The sequence below is a fragment of the Mustela erminea genome, chromosome 14 (assembly GCF_009829155.1).
Source record: "Mustela erminea isolate mMusErm1 chromosome 14, mMusErm1.Pri, whole genome shotgun sequence".
NCBI classification, from domain to species: domain Eukaryota; kingdom Metazoa; phylum Chordata; class Mammalia; order Carnivora; family Mustelidae; genus Mustela; species Mustela erminea.
The window spans coordinates 53,088,827-53,108,097 of record NC_045627.1 but is presented as its reverse complement, the minus strand read 5'-3'; the positions used below and the strand labels follow the sequence as shown (position 1 = coordinate 53,108,097).

General features: G+C 43.1%; 1 protein-coding gene across 7 annotated transcripts in view; it reads right to left on the bottom strand.

Annotated features, from left to right (window-relative positions):
• MARCHF8 (membrane associated ring-CH-type finger 8) overlaps positions 1-19,271 on the bottom strand; it is a 125,268-nt gene that overhangs the window by 8,890 nt on the left and 97,107 nt on the right. For all 7 annotated transcript variants that reach the window (XM_032312268.1, XM_032312274.1, XM_032312270.1 and 4 more), the window contains 2 exons: positions 12,716-12,766; positions 151-233 (listed from right to left, as the gene is read on the bottom strand). In XM_032312268.1, the coding sequence (XP_032168159.1) occupies positions 151-233; positions 12,716-12,766 (134 nt within the window). The remainder of the gene's footprint in view (positions 1-150; positions 234-12,715; positions 12,767-19,271) is intronic.

Here is a 19,271-nt window from a genome sequence, read left to right as displayed (position 1 = left end):
CCTGGGGAGCAAACAGCACAGAAAACTGAGCCAGATGTTTACAGCAAAGGTATACTGACCGAGCAAATGGAAAATCGAGAACCTGCAGACACTAATGCTTATTTCCGGGATGTCACATGAACCACTCCAGCATGTGAAGCAGAGTGTTACCTGCAGATGTCCTGATTGGACGGCGTGACAGAAGAGCGAGGGAAGGTGGACACCGGAGCCGACGCCAACGAAGAACCCCCAGCCTGCAACGACACACCCCCGGTCAATTTCAGAGGAAAGAGCAAAGGGGACGGTGAACACCACCTCCTTCTGGAGGGCAATGGACAGAGAATCTAAGAACACCTGCTATTTCCAACTGCTTGCTGAGTAATACATATTTAAGGTCCTGATGTGCGGAGGCGAGACAAATCAAACAGGACTCTCTTGTTCTGTGTGGGTTAAAGCGTAGCCAAGAACTATCTGAGACTCTAAAGCGGCAACACCAACCTCCTGCAGATTCAGTGATCCTTATTTACTGAGCATCTAAATTTAATTAGTTCATACATAGTCAAGATATCAAGTACTAGACAGGGGGGCGATGTCTGGCTGGCTCAGTTGGAAGACCATGCAACTCTTGATCTCAGGGTCGGGTCTTCTAAGTTCAAGCCCCACACCGGAAGCCTACAAGAAGGAAAGAAGGAAGGAAGGAAGGAAGGAAGGAAGGGGAAGGGGAAGGGAAGGGAAGGGAGGAAGGAAGAAAGGAGGAAACCAAGTACGAGACGGTATATGCAAATGCAAAAGAAATATGAGGGGCCATCCCTGCCAGCGCTTACCTTCCCCACCTGGCACTCTTTAGCCTGGTTCCAGGGGTAATCCTAATCAGGGTGGCTGGATGTGAGGGCTCTCTCCTACTCACCTCACACTGGGTCCAGGAAACCTTGCTACCCACCGGATCTCTTTACACAGAAGGGAAACTAGTTGATCACAGGGCCATCAATCCGTAACTCAACCTGGGGCCCAGGATGGGGGTGAGCACAGAAGGTTCCCCAGAATTCTAATCATGGGATTGGGAGTTAAGAAAAAGAACCAAGAAAATTTAAATTTGAAAGAATGTGTCACGACCTAGAGCAAGGGCCCTGAGGGTTTATAAACAAGCCAAAATGAGAAAGGAGCTGTAGGAGGGTGAAGGAGCACCACAGTGGAAAGAAACAGGAAGAGTGTACCTGAGCCTCCCTCTGCAGACTCCTTGTAAGCCTTCTCTAGACGCACATTCCTGAGTTCCCACGGCCCTCGGAGCACCATGTGCATTCACATAAATGCATTCCTCCCTCCTAACACAGTCAGCCTATCTGCCCCATACAACCTGAACAGCCACATGAAATCAGTACTAAGAGCAAGCCCACATTACCTCCCTACCTTCCCCACCCTACCTTCCCCAGGCCTCCCCAAGTGGCCTTCGGCCTTTCTCCTTCATTCGAGGGAGCCTCACAATTCCCCCCGCTGAGGAAAACACCCCAGTCTCACTAAGCGCCATCCCCCAGGGCCACACCCTCATCCTGGCACTGAAGCTACAGGACCCCTGCCATGGACCAGCCACCAAGCCAGCAGCACCACTGTCCAGAAGCTCTCTCCATTGGCCCTCCCCAGTAAATGCACCCACGTCGGGAGAGAGCCGGCCTGGCAGTCAGATTGAGGGCTTCAGTGGATCACTCTTCCCGTTCCCCAGCAGAAGAACTAAACATCACTTTAAGTGCAGCTCAACCTGAAACTTGGCCCAAGAAGTTACATGATATCACACTGCATGTGTGTGCTAAAACCATGCAGTAGTACTCAACTAGCACAGCTGCTGAGTCACCAAAGAACCTACATGTTCTAACTGAATGTGGAAAATATTCAGTGTCCTGGGAGGAGGCAGATCTCAGATGGGAAGCTGAAATCAAAAGAAAATGGCTTCTCACTCCTGTCCTGAGTTCAAGTGACCCAGGTCAAAAAGGGAAGTCTGGGGTTGTGAGAGCATCATCACGCGCCCCAAAACAAGGGAGTGCTTGGAGGCAGGAGGGAAGAGCCTCAGGGCAGAACAAAGCCTGCACTGAGGAAGCAGGGAGATGGTCCACACCCACAGCAGGAGCTGGGATCACTTCCCCGTGGATTCCATGTCTCAGGCGGACCCCTGGGAACCCGCACAGTCACCTGTGTACTTGCAGCAAAGCATCATGCCTGTGAATTGGTGGCAGCAGTCCTAAGTCCATGATCTGCTTATTCAGGAAAAAGGAATAGTCTCAGCATCCTCTCTCTGTGTCCCTGTCCTCATTTCATCCTATCTAATCCCACAAAAATATCACGAGACACCTTCAACAGGTAATGTCCAAGCCTCAACAAGCCTCCCAGTTATAGAGAAAAATTTTCTCTTCTCATTAGATCACGAGGTTTCAAGAAAATTTTAAAAATCTACTTTCTGTTGTTTGATATAAACACAAACCAACAAGGGCACCTGGGTGTCTCAGTAAAGCATCTGCCTTCAGCTCAGGTCATGATCCCAGGGTCCTGGGATCAAATTCCACATGGGGCTCCCTGCTTAGCAGGGAGTCTGCATCTCCTTCTACCCCTCCCCCCGCTCATCTCTCTCTCTCTCTCTCTCCCATTATCTCAATAAATGAAATATTTATAAATAAATAAATGCAGACAGACAGACACACAAACCAACAAATTTCTTATCCTGGCAGAGTCCTTCTCCAATAAGAATGAGAAAACAAGCAAGATTTGTGGGGCCATCACAGATCTCATAAGAGGCTCCTGCTGTTTCCAGTTAAAGAGGAGCCCATGTTGAAGTTCAGGACCAGTCTACATGTCAAATGATCACCAAAGCACAGCATGAACAATTTTAAAGAGCTTAACTTGCTGCTGGTACCAAGTTGAGTAAAATCTATCAACCTACCGATGAGGATTTATAAGACTGGATTCATCGTTAACAGCAAGAACAAAATGTAGCCTATATATACAGTTCAAATACAGTGCCAGGGTCCAACTGGGGAGGTCAAGATAGGTCAGGAGACACTAGGCCCCTCTCAGAGGCCTGGAGCACTAAACAGCTCTCCTGCTCATCCTGAGGAGAGCAGCCGGGTGGCATGGGGGAGGCCATGAGTCAGCAGGTAGTTGCCTTAAGCAGTCTGCCTTAAGGGAAAAGGAGAGAACCCTCTCTCTTCTACAAGATCAGACCACCCAGGAATGTTGCTGATAAAAGTAAGTGTAAATGTTCATAATGAGAACATTCCCATGTGTCGAAAGAACTAAAGCCCTGTGTTCCCGAAGCTCTTTGTTGGTTCTCAAACAAGAGATTTTCTGGTTCTGTAAAGAAATGTAAAGCAATCTCAATACAAAAAAATTTTCATAAAAAATCCCCTCTTCTTAAGATGTCGTAATCAATTATGCAAACAAACCTCTGGATTGCATCTAGGCCTAAACCCAGTTGATTGTATTTCTTAGGAATGACAATTTTAGACAATCGTCAGTAGTCAAGTCACTTGAGGGTTGTCCTTCCTATCAGACTTGTTGTTTTAAATTCCTTTACCAATGCTGCCAAAAACAACCAAAGGAAAACTTCCCATATAGCTTTAGTAGAAGCTGGCATTTCCTTTTGCGAGAGCTTGCTGCCACAGAAAGGGCTATCATGACAGACTCATGAAGTAATTTCTCCATTCATGCCGGGAACTTCACAATTTCGCATCCGAGGGACTTTCTCACTGCAGGACACCAGCCGGACCTTCTCTTCTTGCATCAGGTCCTTTCCCTGCTCCTTCCAGTAGGTTACTTCCCAACCTCCCTCTCTCTACCAACCGTTCCCTCCTTCTCTGCTGTAAACCCTCAGTGGGTCTTCTTTTCCTTTACTGACAAAGCTACTTTTAAACATCTGGGGCTCAGGCCCCCAACAAAAGTGAATTCACCCATCTGATTTACATCAACAGGTATCGGGGCCACAAGAAATGGTCTGGTTGGGTTCATTTGCTTTTAAGCCAGGTGCAGTTTGAAGAACGACTGGATAAGGAGGGTAAGAGATAAGTGGGGCTCCTGTTTACAAGTAACCTCAAACTCAACAGAAAAAATGGGAAAGGAAAAGGATTTCCCAATTTAGATGGCTCTCCAAACAGAAGATGCTTAGCCTCTCTTACAATGAGAACTACAAATTAAAACGACAATGAGATATACCATCAGCAACAACAAGAAAAAAAGCCTGTTTTTTTCTTTTTATATCACCTAATACCTGTGTTGGTAAAATGTGGGAAAACATCCATGCTTCTACACTACTGCTCAAGGGATTCCATTCATTACAACACAATATCCTGGGAATGACGCCTCGTCACATACAGGCGTCACATAGGCACAGGGTCTGGGTGTCGGGGTGGGGCATTTTAGAAGCAGTGCTTACCAGGCTACCTGACACTCCCTCACTGCTCAGTACTCACTAAACACTGCTGCCGTCCTCACGCCCTCCCAAACTGGGAGATAATCATCTGGTCCTTATTGCCAGCTCAGCAGGCCTGCCTTCATATAAATAGAGCCAAATAAAGTCTAACTTGGTGTTTAGACACTGCAATACAGACTGCCGACTGCATTTCAGCAAACTTGCCGCTTAGTACAGAAGTTGCTCTGTGAAAACAAATGCTTCCTTATAAACAGAGACCCTGGTTTCTATAAATACCCAGTTGTATTCAACTTCGAAAATGAGCTACAATTGAAGGAGAGGCCAGTTCTATGGCTGCTCTGATAAACACATGTTGACTCTTGATGAAGGGCTGTGCCAAGAACAAGCTTTCACAATGGCAGTTAATTAAAACTGACGATTAAGAAAGTAAATATAGAATATATACAATATAGGATTCATGGAGGAGAGTGTACAATAAAACTACTGAATCCTCAAATGAGTTCCATTATAAATGACTCTCCTTATTGCCTAGCAAGTAGTCCTAACATTGAACTCTGTTCTATGGTGGCCTTTTAGAGACACAATCACAGGAATAATAATACATCCCCAGCACAACGAGGGCCACATATCACAGCACTGTTAGAGGCAAAGCAACAACTGAAGGGACTTTCTCATGGCTCATCTTCCAAAGTAGGCTTTCAGCTATTGCTGGGAACATTACAATTATAGCTGGTTTTCAATAAATTACATTGAAGGCAATGATTTCTGAGCAAAGATAGCTCCACATTCCCAGAAAATACAAGTGTAACCATAAAAAGATCCAAAATCATGGTGTTGGGTCACCCAGCACTGCACACCCCCTCGCTCTTCCTAGGGATGCTCCATGCCCCATCCAGTAGGACCAGCCTCTCCTCAGATTTCTCTTCAAAAGGGGCTTTTCACTGTCCTTGTAACCCCGTTCTTTTCTTTCACAGCACTTGTGAAGGTTTACCAAAAGATCTTTCTGCTAACTCAGAAGTCATGGTTTAGCCTAGCATAGTGCCTGGCACACAGTAGGTGTTCAAGAATACTTCTGAATGAATTAAACAAGTACACTCTGAAGTGACTGCCTGTTCATAGGTGTAAAACAGGTTCTCAAACATGTGGGTCTCATGAGGGACCCCTTTATGCTATTAAAAATCACTGAGTCTCCCAAAGAACTTGTGTTTACGAGGGTTACATCAATCAATCTTTACTCTATCAGAAAACATTAAAACAAAAGGGGCTCCTGGGTGCTAAGTCAGTAAGTGTCCAACTCTTGATTTCAGCTGAAGTCATGACCTCCGGGTCGTGAGCTTGAGCCCCAAGTGTGGCTCCTTCCTGGGCATGGAGCCTGATTCCGAGTCACTCTTTCCTCTCCTTCTGCCCCTCCCTCTCCTCTCTCTTTCTAAAAAGAAAAGAGAACTTTAAAACTCAAGGCCATCAGCACATGTCCCACTAGTGCCAGAGAGAAGATGCCGTCTCACAGGCTACACAGCCCCGGGCAGCTCCTCTGTACACTCATGAGAGACTAAGAGCGAAAAAGGCAATTAAATAACATGCAGCTATGACACTGGTTTTAACCTTGCCCCTTCTCCCTGAGAAGATGCAGAACCAAGTGTTGAAAACCGCTCGTCTAAAGCTTTAGCCAAAAATGAAACTACAAGCAGTCAGAAGGAAAAAAAAATACATGAAAATATGGTCAATCTCTACAAAAGGTGAGCCACACAGCAAAACAGTGCCCGTGGCCCTCTGTCAGCATCCCAAGTGAGACCACATCGTGCTGGTGAAGCCACTCAGCTCCTCCACGTCACTTCCCTGTTCCTGCCACAGGAAAGTACGTATCTCATCCTTAGGACTGATGTTTTCTTCAATACAAATTAAGAAAGGTATAGTTTGGCCTATACTTAATCTGTAAGTCTGAGCAACCTAAGTCTGTCATTCATCAGCTCTGTCTTTAGAAACACAAAGAAGCAGACACTGGTCTTGACAAAAATACCACAGACCGTGACCTCCCTCCTAAGGCTGCATTTACATCTACACATGACATTCTACTATAACTCATTCCTATCTAACAGCAGCGATAACAAGAAAATATTCAAGACATCTGGGAAAGCCAATGCTTTCACTCAGATCTGCTTGCCAAACAATAGAACAGCAGTAATTTTAGGTGCTCTTTCAACAGGTCTGGTTGGACTCGTCCCCAGGAATATCTGATTAACCAGAGACACATAAGGCTCATGGTATCTGAATAAAATTATGCAGGAGCTCTAAAATATTCTACTAGGAACCAGCCTTTAGCAAATGTCAGAGCCTAGAAGGACTAACTGCCTGAGCGCAGAAAGGACAGGACCCATGCTCCAGTTTTCATGATGTATGTCTAGTTCACCTCCCCACTACCATCTCCTTTTATGTGCTACCAACCATGAATTTGCTCGAAAAAATGGTGTCACCTGGACCAAGTCCAATTCTCAGGGTCAAATGAGAATGCTTCCCTCATGATAAACTAATGCCATGTCTATGTGCTACGAGAGGTTGGAGGAAAGTCTCTAGTCCGGCCCCTACAATGAGCCAGGCCTAAGCAAATTCCTGGTGCCTGAAAGAACTCCAGTGGGAATAAGTGAGTTCAAGCATCTCCAGGGAATTCCAACCTTCCTCTGAAGAATTTTAAGCCGAAGTACGGTCGTCCTCACTGGAATGCCCCCAGCCAACATGGTCAGCAGGCACCGTGCAACTGGGCAGTTAGGACAGTCTTCACTCCCGGTATACAGCTGCCTTCCATTTCTACCTATTGTTTTGGATTTCTCAAGGTTGTCACCACAACCAGTTTTCTACAGTTTAATCCCACCCTGGCCGGCTCCTTTTCACGTTTTACGGTTTTTACGTCCTGCTTTAAGGAGCCCCTCCTCAGCCACACCTTTCCCAAGCAGCCCTTCTAAACTCCATTCCTTTCTTTCCCTACCTCAGCCCCTGTCTTTTACCTTCATAATAATTCTCTCCAGCTTTCCGCATTTTCTGGAGGTCTGCTTACTCATCTCCTCTGGCTGGTTCAGAGTTCGGAGCACAATGGTTGGCATAGAGTTAAGTTGTGAGACCAAATCTGACCTCACATAATCCTCATACATGCTGCACTGGGCCCCCTCGTCTCCTCTATGTTACAGATGATGATACTTCACACTGGGGTGATGAGAGAGGCTTTAGGTGAGAGGCAACTGTGGTATGTTCCCCTGGACAGGGAAGCATATCACCTCAATCTGATGTGGCAGGCCTGCCACAAGCGGTCATCTGAGGCCACCCTGAGGCTCTGCTCAGTACCTCACTGCACTCCCTCCACCAGCTCAAGCTCCAAATGACCCTGGGAGTGATGGCCACTGAAGCCACACACCACACTCCTGCAGCAGAGAGACCCCATTGAGCCCTCCCCTCTCTCTACCACACAGCCTCCCAAATCCCCTTGTCTGTCAGTTCACAAAGGGCAGAATCAGGAGCAGTGGTGGGTGACAGGGCAGGTGTTTAGGTGACATACTGAAGAACACATTTTTTAATATCTTTGTTTTAATTTCACATCAGAAAACTAGCAAATCAAAAATGTGATTTCAGATACCACAGAGGGATAAAAATTCTCACAGCAAACAAGTTTAATTAGAGTAAGTCAGTTAAAAGAAAACAATGAAGCAAACACAGCAGCACAGGTAGTGCATGGGGTGAGGGTGGGGTGTAGACGGCTCCTGCCTGGGGAACACTGCTGAACCACATGATCAAGGTCCCGTTGACAATGCAAAGGTCAAGGACAGGCTGCATGGAGAGCTGCATTCAAGTGCCCCCCTTCCACAAGCATGCCTCCAGTGGGACTCATCACACCTCAACTTCTCTAGGCACTGAGTCAACAGAACAGATCTTTTCCCAGGGGGCAACTCTGCTGCTTCTTCAAAAAAATAAATAAACAGGGGCACCTGAGTGGCTCAGTGGGTTACCTCTACCTTCAGCTCGGCTCATGATCCCAGGGTCCTGGGATCAAGCCCTGCATCAGGCTCTCAGCGGTGAGCCTGCTTTCTACCCACCCTGCCCACCACCTGCCTCTCTGCCTACTTGTGATCTCTGTCTGTCAAATAAATAAATAAATAAATCTTTTAAAATAAATAAATAAATAAATAAAGGCTTGGCCTCATATTGCTACAGTATCATTACAAACTACAGTAAGTGATTCAAATGAATGAGTGTGCATAGGGCTGGGACCGGATCACCTCAGATGTGGCACATGAAGGTAGAGAGTTTGAATCTTATTCTAAATGCAGTAAGAACCCACTGAAGGCTTATATGAGAACCAGTGGGATTCTGTTTACCTGTTGCTGGAGTGGAGGCTGATTTGGAAGGTTGCAAGAATGAAGGCAGATTCTTAGAAAGCTACTGCGGTAGTCCAGGGAACTTGGGCCTGTGATGTGGCTGTGACAATGGACAGAGCAGGGGGCTAGATGTCAAGGGTCTATCACAGCACTATGCACACATTCATCCAACAAACATGTACTGAGCAGCTCCCAAGCTACTGTCTATCCTTGGCTCTGAAGATTTATGGGTAAACAAAACACAATCTTAGCCTCATGGAACTTACTTGTGGGGCAAAGGGGCAAAAGAAAAAAATCAATAAAAACTCAGGGAGTGATAGGTGTTCTCTTGAAAATAAAATTGGAAAAGGTACCTAGGGGACCACTTAAGTGATTAGGATGGGCCACTAGGAGGAGGTGACCAATTTCATGAAAACTTGCACTTGTAACAAAGCCTCAATAAATGATACCCACTTAACATCATTACCATTAATACAAAACAAAGTACTCGGTGTAGACTTTGCAATCGAAACTGCTTGAAAGTCCCAATATTCTTCCTTAAATTAATTAGTTCTCTAAGAGGACCACACCTGGATGCCCATTTTAAAGCCAGAGGAGCCATCTAGCAGCCTCTCACACAGCCCATCTAATCTGCCTGTTTCCTTCTTTGAAAGGGGTGCATGGTTTCTGAGGCTTTAGCAAAACATGGGGAGCCTCCAACAAACATTGAATGAGACACCCCATCACTCTGTAACAAGATCTAGCTGGAACACTAGGAGAGAGATGGAAGGTTTATTTTCACCTGTGCTCAACCTCTAACTTCAGGTACCTTCAGTTACCAGTAAGCGGTACACCACGGCAGCATCATGCACACAGCAGATGACTGACTAACATGGACACCAGCCAGCACTGAACTCGGCCAGAGGCTGAGTCAGCGAGAGACAACGGAGATTTCAGGTTGCATAAGCCATGTCTGTGTTCTAACCTTTTTTTCTATCTTCTATATCAAGGGTATGAGGCATCGCCCTAAGTATGTCTGCTATATTGAAAATAGAGTTTTATGTGCCATGGCCTAAAGTGGCCTCAGACAACAGGCTCATTTTATAGATATTGCAAGAAAGAACTGCATTCTCAAAAACAAAGTTCTCTTTCATAGCAGTCCTGCCCACCTCCCAGCCCCATGTAACTGGTTCGTCGTGCCTAACGACTCCACATTATACAACTTTCTTATTTCAGAGGGGTACATTTTGCAACGAAATTTCATGCTGATAGTTCACTGGGAAGTAATGTGTGCACAACACACCACTCCTGAGATTTCCCTCTGACGCCAGTTCAGTGTGCAGGAACTCCTGCTTTGAAAATGGAAGGGGCCCACAGCTTCTTGGCCCTACTCTGTGGCAGAAAGCTGTTACCCCGTTTCTAAAACAAAGTGTGGAGCTAAAATTGCTTTTTAAGAAAACCCCAATCCTGCCCATAGGAATGCGCTACGTCAGTGCCCATGTTTGTTTTCCTCATCATTTTATGCCTGTACCCAGCTTAGAGCCTGGCACAAAGAACACATAATAAAAATGTATGCAAGAAGGAAGAAAGAAGGGGCGCCTGGGTGGCTCAGTGGGTTAAGCCGCTGCCTTCGGCTCAGGTCATGATCCCAGAGTCCTGAGATCGAGTCCCGCATCGGGCTCTCTGCTGAGCGGAGAGCCTGCTTTCCTCTCTCTCTCTCTCTGCCTGCCTCTCTGCCTACTTGTGATCTCTGTCAAATAAATAAATAAAATCTTTAAAAAAAAAAAAAAGAAGGAAGAAAGAAAAGGCCAGAGTTTTTATTAGATTTAATTTCCACCCCAGTTGGTATTTATTTTAAAGTACGTAGTCCTGCCTTTGATCAGTAATAAAATAGTAACAGCTATCATCAAGGACCAGCATGCCCCAATCCACCTAAGATCACCAGGGTTCAACAAAGGTTGACTACAGTGAGTTCACTGATTCACTGCAATGAGGGAGCTGCCCTAGGTTCCTTGCAAACATTATCCCCAAGACTCACAGCAACACTGAAAGTTGTATTATTTCCTGATTTTACTCATCAGGAAATTAAAATTCAAGGAAGTATCTTTCCTCACAGTCTCATGACTAGTAAATTCCTGTCCATCAAATTCACAGAGTAACTCAGAATATCACAACCCAGTCTGCACCAAGCTCATAAGATGTTCCTACAGACCATGTAAGCCAGTGGTTTACAATGTTTTGTTTTGGTTTGGTTTTTTAACTGCAGGAGGAAACTTCCCTCCAAATAAAATCTTACTAAAACCATAAATAGACATATATTTGAGGCACAGGATATTGCCGTCCTTCAGAACTGCCCTAGCCATTGGGGCAAGGCAATGAGTGCTAATATATACTTTTAAAATGTTTAATTCAACGTAACCAGACAGGCCATCTGGATCTACATCTTCTCACTCTTCTCGATTCTCAAATGTTGGACAGCTCCTTCAAAGGGGGTAGGACAAAACTGGGCATTTAACGCAGACAGCAAAGACCTACCACTGCATAGTTCCATTAACTCCCAAGGTCCCAGGTGAACAAACAGCAAAAGAAAAGAAATGGAGGTTGGAAGAAGAGGGATTATTTGTTGAAAGGTATTTATTTGAGATGGCCAAGGCCTATGCCTTGAAACATTGTTCTGGGGGTGGGGGGAGGAGGAGAGGTCAAGTCAGGAATGCACCAAGGAGCACTCTAAAAGACCTTTGGTATCATACTGAGCACTATCGACTTTTCTTTTTACACAAAACTAAGCGGATGGATGATATGGTGAGATCTGAAATATGTCTAAGAACAGACTGATCATCTCAAAGGATTTGCTAGATTCTACTTCTCAGTTAAAAAAAAAATGAGGGTGCCACAAATGAAAGTATCTGTATAGTTTTTAAATTAAAATGGCATATAACATGGATATTTATTTCTGAGTACTCAGGAGGTCCGAGACAGCAGGTCAGGTTTCATCACACTGTTCAGACCTTCCTGTCAGGATCTGTGTCGGTGTCTGGCTGACCGACACAAACATGAGGAGAAGGCCCATCTCTGCAAGGAACCTACACAGACACACTGCATGGATGACACTGGCAAGAGCCCGTGTCTGGGATGGGAACTGAGCAGTCCCTACAAACAAGTTTGCCTGCTGGCTCCTGGGTCACCCGTAGCAGCTAATATGCTCCTGACAGTCTAGTCGAGTGACTACACCACAGGTCAGGTGCTTTCAGATGGCCAAGTTTCCTAGCCACTTCAGCGGCAGGCAGCTCTGTGATCCAGTTCTGGCGGGTGAAATGTAAGCAGAAGTCAGGCAGCTGGGTGGGGCGTCTGGGAAAGCTTCTGGCCTTCCTGCTGAAAAGGGTTGCTCTCAGCTGACAAACCCCTCCATCCTTCATCATTCTTCTTAGTCCAACCAAGGCCACGGCCATGATACCTGGAGTTCCAGCTCCCGTCTTGAGATAATGAGGTATTAAAGCAGGAGGATGACAGTGTGCTAAGTAAAGTGGCAGAGAGAGGACAGAAAATGCCCGGGTCCCTGACAACACCTGGGAGCAACTGCATCAGCCTTGACCCACCTACCTCCAAACACACTTCGTATTCAGGACCACATAAACCCATAATTACTGAGGGCACCCGAGTTGGCTTTTTGTTACTGTCAGTCAAATGCACTCCTGAGGGGACAGATTCTCTGGTGACTCCCTGAGACTTTTTTAACCTCAGAGTAAATGACTTCCACTGGAAGAAATACAGGGTTTTCTCCTATTAGTCACTAACTTCAACACACATTTGAAACTGCCTCGCTAGAAAAAAGTAACAGCCATATACCTCACTGTATGGTCCTAATGAAGATTAAAGAAATGTGTTGATAACTTCGCATACTGAAAAATAAAGAGTACAAATACCTGCAAGATAGAAGAAACCAAACCCCAAACTACAAAAATAACATATTTCATTGGCACTCTACCTTAGAAATGTTACTTGAATGACTCATGGAATGTCCCAAAGTCTTCTCATTCTGCAAGAAAATGAAACAGGTGTTAAGCATCAAGAAAATGAAACAGGTAATTAAAATGTGCAGAGAAGGGGCGCCTGGGTGGCTCAGTGGGTTAAGCCACTGCCTTCGGCTCAGGTCATGATCTCGGCGTCCTGGGATCGAGTCCCGAATCGGGCTCTCTGCTCAGCAGGGGGCCTGCTTCCTCCTCTCTCTCTCTCTTTGCCTCTCTGCCTACTTGTGATCTCTCTCTGTCAAATAAATAAAATAAAATCTTTAAAAAAAAAAAGATGTGCAGAGAATAAGTAATTTACTCCTAACAATCCTCCTGACATGATTTCCTCAACTAAATGTGCTAAGCACAAATTATTATGTACTAGCAAAAATGAATGAAACAGTAGTCCTTGCCTTAAAGGAACTTAAGAACAGGAATTTAGAATTAACTAAAAATAAAAGAGTTAGAAGTGTTTTAAGACACATTCAAATGGAGGTTCAGAGGCAAGAAACTGCAGGTTGAGTTTTATCTGATGTTGCCAATGCTGTGAGGAGCCACTGTAGGATCAGGAAGAAAGTGGGATAACTGACCCCACCCAGGTCATTTGGCTGTCCAAGTGGTGGGTACTCAACAGGGACATCGCACACCTCATATCTGTTCCCTTAAGCCTGTTTCTCCTCCTGGATTAGAAAAATCTGAGAGTCATACTAGACTCCTCCACCTTTAGTAACAAAGTCTTGTATCAAAATCTTCCTGTTTAAGGTGTTGGCAAGGACGCAGAGAAAGGGGAATCCTCCTACACTGTTGGTGGGAGGCAAGCTGGTGCAGCCACTCTGGAAAACAGCATGGAGGTGTCTCCAAAAGTTAAAAATAGAGCTACCCTATTATCCAGCAATTGCACTACGGGGTAATTACCCTAAAGATACAAATGTAGTGATCCAAAGGGGCACTTGCACCCAAATGTTTATAGCAGCAATGTTCACAATAGCCAAACTATGGAAAGAGCCTAGATGTCCATCGACAGATGAATGAAAAAAGAAGATGTGATACACACACACACACACACACACACACACACACACCCCACACAAATATTATTCAGCCATCAAAAAAAAAAAATCTTGCCATTTGCAACAAGTGAATGGAACTAGATGCTATTATGCTAAGCGAGGTAAGTTTATCAGAGAAAGACAATTACCATATGATCTCACTGATGTGAGGAATTTGAGAAACAAGACAGAGGATCATAGGTGAAGGGAGGAAAAATGATACAAGATGAACTCAGAGAGGGAGACAAACCGTAAGAGACTCATAATCTCAGGAAACAAACTGAGGATTGCTGGGGGGTGGGGGGGAGTGATAGGGTGGCTGGGTTATGGACACTGGGGAAGGTATGCACTATGGTGAGTGCTGTGAATTGTGTAAGACTGATGATTCACAGACCTGTACCCCTGAAGCAAATAATACATTATATGTTAATAAGTTTAAAAAAGAAAGAAAGAAAAACTGCACAATCAAAAAAAAAAAATCTTCCTGTTTAATGTCTCTCAATCTTGAATCTCTACCCCCTACCCCCACCCACAAGCTCGATCAGACTTTAGTGAGCAAGCAAGCAACATAACGCCCCCAGAAGAGGCTGGAGCCTACTTAAACCAAACACCACCCCCCAGGGCTGGCAAGGGCATCTTTAGTAGGGAAGGTCTGACTTGTGAACCACCAGTGTAGTGGGCCTCTCCGGCCGAGGACCAACACAGGCCCCCTGCAGGTACCAAGGCTACTGATCATACCATGCTCAAAGCGTTGGCTTCAGTTCTGGTGGAAAGAGGACCAAGCATTTTCTTTTTTCATTAGAATCAAGCTTACAGTTTTTTGTTTGTTTTTTGTTTCCTTTCCTCATTTTTTGGATCAGACTTTATTTTTTCTTTGTTTTTCTTTGGAATCAGACTTATAGTTTTTTTGTCTGTCTGCTGGCATTTTTGTTTGTTTTCCTTTTGTCTTGGATCAGGCTTTCTCTTTTTTCTTTTCCAGGCTTATTTTAACAAAGAAATCAAAGCACGCTTAGTTAAAGGTCCAAATTCTCCCCACTGAAAGCAAGCTTCCTTGCTTTCAGTCCTCTGCAGAGGACTGACCTGTGGGAAAGAGTAGCCAAAACACCACAGTGGAGTGCACACAGCATACACCAGAAACACTTCCTGAAGCACCAGGCCATGGACAGTGTATGACCCGCTTCTTAATATGGCATTACTCTCAGAAGCAGAAAACAGAACAAGATTTTATAACATGCAAAAGAAACCTGGACAAAATGACAAAACAGAAATTTTCCCCAAAAGAAAGATCAAGAAGAAATCACAGCCAGGGATTTGTTCAAAACAGATATAAGCAGTATGTCTGAACAAGAATTTAGAACAACAGTCATATGACTACTAGCTGGGCTTGAAAAAAGCACTGAAGATACCAGAGAAACCCTGGTTCTGCAGAGATAAAAGACCTAAAAACTAGTTAGGCCAAAATAAAAAATGCTGTAACTGAGATGCAAAACCAACTGGATGTAATCACAATAAGGAAGAAGCAGAGGAATAAATAGGTGATATAGAAGATAAAATTATGGAAAACAATGAAACTGAAAAGAAGAGGGGAGAAAACAATTAGGTCACAAATAAGACTCAGGGAACTCAGTGATTCCATAAAGCACAACAATATCCATATCATAGGTGTCCTAGAAGAGGAATGAGAAAACAGGGCAGCAGGTTTATTTGAACAAATTATAGTGGAGAACTTACCTAATATGGGGAAGGAAACAAGGATTCAAATCTAAAAGGCAGCGAGAACTCCTCTCAAATTCAACGAAAACAGTTCAACACCAAGACAGATCAGAGTGAAACTTGCAAAATACAAAAGTAAAGAGCAATTTGAAAGCAGCTTGGAACAAAAAGTCCTTAATCAAAAAGGGCAGATATATAAGGTTAGCAGCATATCTGTCCACAGAAGTTTGACAGCCCAGAAGAAAGTGGCATGATATATTCAACATATTAAATGGGAAAAATACACAACCAAGAATACTTTATCCAGAAACCCTGTCTTTCAGACTAGAAGGAGAGATAAAGAGTTTTCAAAACGAGCAAAAACTGAAGGAGTTCATGAACACTAAACCAGCTCTGCAAGAAATATTAAAAGAGACCCTCTGAGCAGGAAAGACAGACCAAAAGTAACATAGAAAGGAATGGAGACACTCTACAGAAACAGTGACTTTACAGGTTATACATTAGCACTAAATTACAATAAATACATTGCATGTCAATGAACTAAATATGCCAATCAAAAGACACATGGTAACCAAATGGATAAAAATAATAAGACCCATGGATATGCTGCTTACAAGTGACTCTTTCTAGACCCAAAGACACCTACAGATTGAAAGTAGGGGGGTGAAGAACCATTTATCATGCTAATCTCCAATCTCATTTATAGTTCTACTATCAATGCCTTAGATTTAGGTTCTCTTCATTTTTCACTTGAAATTCTTGAATAACTTCCTATCTTATCATCTTTCTACTTTGAAAGTGACCTCCCTGATACATAATTGCTATGGACTGCATCGTGTCCTCCCAAATTTGTATGTTAAGTTCTAGCCCCTAGTATTCAGAATATGATGATATTTGGAGATAGGGTCTATAAAAAGGTAATTATGTTTAAATGAAGTCGTTGGGGTGGGACTTGACCCAATATGAATAGTGTTCTTATAAGAAGATAAACTTAAGACATAGGCACACACAGAGGGAATAATATCATGTGAAGACACAGGAAGAAGTCAAGGGAAGCTATCTAGGAGCCAAAGAAAGAGTCCTCAAATGAAACCAAACTTGCTGACATCTTAATCTTAGAATTCTAGCCTCTAGAACTGTGAGAAAATTATTTCCTGTTGCCTAAGTACCCATTGCCTCATTAGTTTGTGATGGCAGCACCAGCAAATAATACAAGAATCTTCCACACTATAACTTTCTTTAAAAAAAAAAAATGAATGTTCAAACTTGTAAATCTGATTTTCTAAAAATAAGAAAGTAACTCTCCCTGAATCTAATATTCTTACTCTAAACCCAAATGAGTAAAAAAAACAAAAACAGAAACTATTACCTATGGAAAAATCATGTATTTTTAAGATTGTCATATTCTCTTTTCATTTCACATGCTTTGCAATAATCATGGGGAAGACCAGAGAAGGTTGAGATGTAATTAGCAGGTAAAATTCCTTTGGTCAAAAGTACAAAGGAGCTATTGGATCATTTTAAAACTGCTTGGAGAAGAGTTGATTCCATTCCACCAAGCTTCTCCTTAAAGAGAACCAGCAATCAAGAAAATTTTAACTTTCCCCTTCCCCAAAACCCACTAAATGACATACTGCCTTGACTTTGGTACAGTTGGCTTTTGAATACTCAACACTCCTAAAATGTTAGTAAAGAAACATTTCAAGAGCTCCCAAGTGGCCTGCCAGCTGGCACTTGTTTCAACAATATTGTCTTTACAGCAATGTGTCTGTACAATTCTTTTGAGTATTTTCATTATATTCTCTTATTTTATAAATCTGAGTGAAAACAGAAGTTCAAATCTCTTTTAAGTATAATACAATATACACACTGCTATTAAATGTTTTTCCATCACTGGAATGTTTCTTAGTTTTAAGCTAGTCAATTAGCTTTAGGAAAAGAACAAAATTATAAAGTATGCTCTAAGTATTGACAATGTCAGCAAAGACTATTTCTAAAAGACAAGAAGAATCAAATTTCATTCATTCATCTTATTCATGCATTCACTCATTGGGAGTAGAGAGTCTCTCTGTCCAAAGCACAGGTAAATCTGTAACCAGTCAAGTGTTGTTCATGAGTCAAGAATGTACTATGGACAAACACAGGGCACTGCTGTGAATCCATGCTTTAAGGTTCATTTACCAGCAATTTACTACTAAATTTTAAGTTAGCTTACTAAATTAAAACAAAGGTTCCATATGCCCTGGAATATCTGTACAGAAAATCATTATAACCACTATGACATTTACCCACTACCTTAAAGGAAACAGCCAGTTTAACACCACCTGGAAATGTACAAATAAGTTCTGAGGTACAAAAGAAACAGTAATTTCTATCCTTGACTTTTTTTTTGACATTTATTATTCCACAGGGAAGGGTTACTGGGGTGGGGAGAGGCCTAGGTGTTAAGCTAGGTAACATTATAAATCCAGACTGAGATGCTCTTTACCTTATGAACTTGAGAAATAAATTTAATGATGCCTGTATCCTGTTTTCCTTCTTAGAATAAGTCAGTATTTTACTTTGGTAAAAATCAAACAAATTATCTAGCCCCAGAACATACAGATGCTTTAAAGCCTGAAACCTGTCAACATTTAGAATTGTTTCTTCCACTTGGCAGGAAATTAATAATTCCAAAAGACCATTTTTTTCCCCTTAAATACTAGTACATTTATTTGGACTTACTGAAAAAAATCTAAGAAGTTCAGGACCATAACCAGACCTATTTTTCAGGAAGCAAATCCCAGGATTCATTCAAACCAGTGACTCACTCATTCCATACGTATTTACTATTTGACTAACACATGCAAGCAAACGTTATTAGGCACAAAACATGGGCAAAAATAAATCTCACCTCTAAGCTTGTTCTAATGATGATGTTAACCACAGAACTTCTTTGAAATAGTGTTTCAATGAGAAATATATAACCAGGGAATCAAATAAATAAAAAAAAATTTTAAACATTAAAAAAGCACAAACATGGGGCGCCTGGGTGGCTCAGTGGGTTAAAGCCTCTGCTTTCGGCTCAGGTCATGATCCCAGGGTTCTGGGATCGAGCCCCACATTGGGCTCTCTGCTCAGCAGGGAGCCTGCTTCCCCCTCTCTCTCTGCCTGCCTCTCTGCCTACTTGTGATCTCTCTGTCAAATAAATAAATAAAATCTTAAAAAAAAAAAGCACAAACATGAATTATATCAGGATACAGTGGGTGACACCATTCTTTCCTACAGTAAAACTCGCATGTTTCAGAATGAAAAGGACAGGTTACCAAAGATCAAGGTCGAGAACTGGAATTAGGCATTCTGAAGAGAAAAAGAGTTCCATTCCAGTTCAAGCCAAAATTAAGTTCCAATGCCCAAGTGATACAAACCTTAGCAAATCATTTTCATAAATCTTAATATACTTAGTCACTGCTTACTGAGTCCACCATCTTATTATCCTGGGTGAGATAAAAGCCTCACTGCTGGTAGCAAAAAGCTGTTACTTTCTCTTATTGGAGAAGGTACCAGGAGATGCCCACTCTGATAGCACAAACTCCCCTCGCTTGCTCTCACCTCCATGTGTCTTTGGTGGGCTTCTGTCTACATTTTTAAAAAGAGGAGCTCCTCAGAACACAGTTCCATGCCCTCTTCTCATTTGTTGTCTCCCTCAGACCAGTGCTTCTGAAACTTTGTGCATTTCAATCATTTAAGGACCTTCATAAAATGTAGACTGTGATTTGTTAGGTCTGAGGTG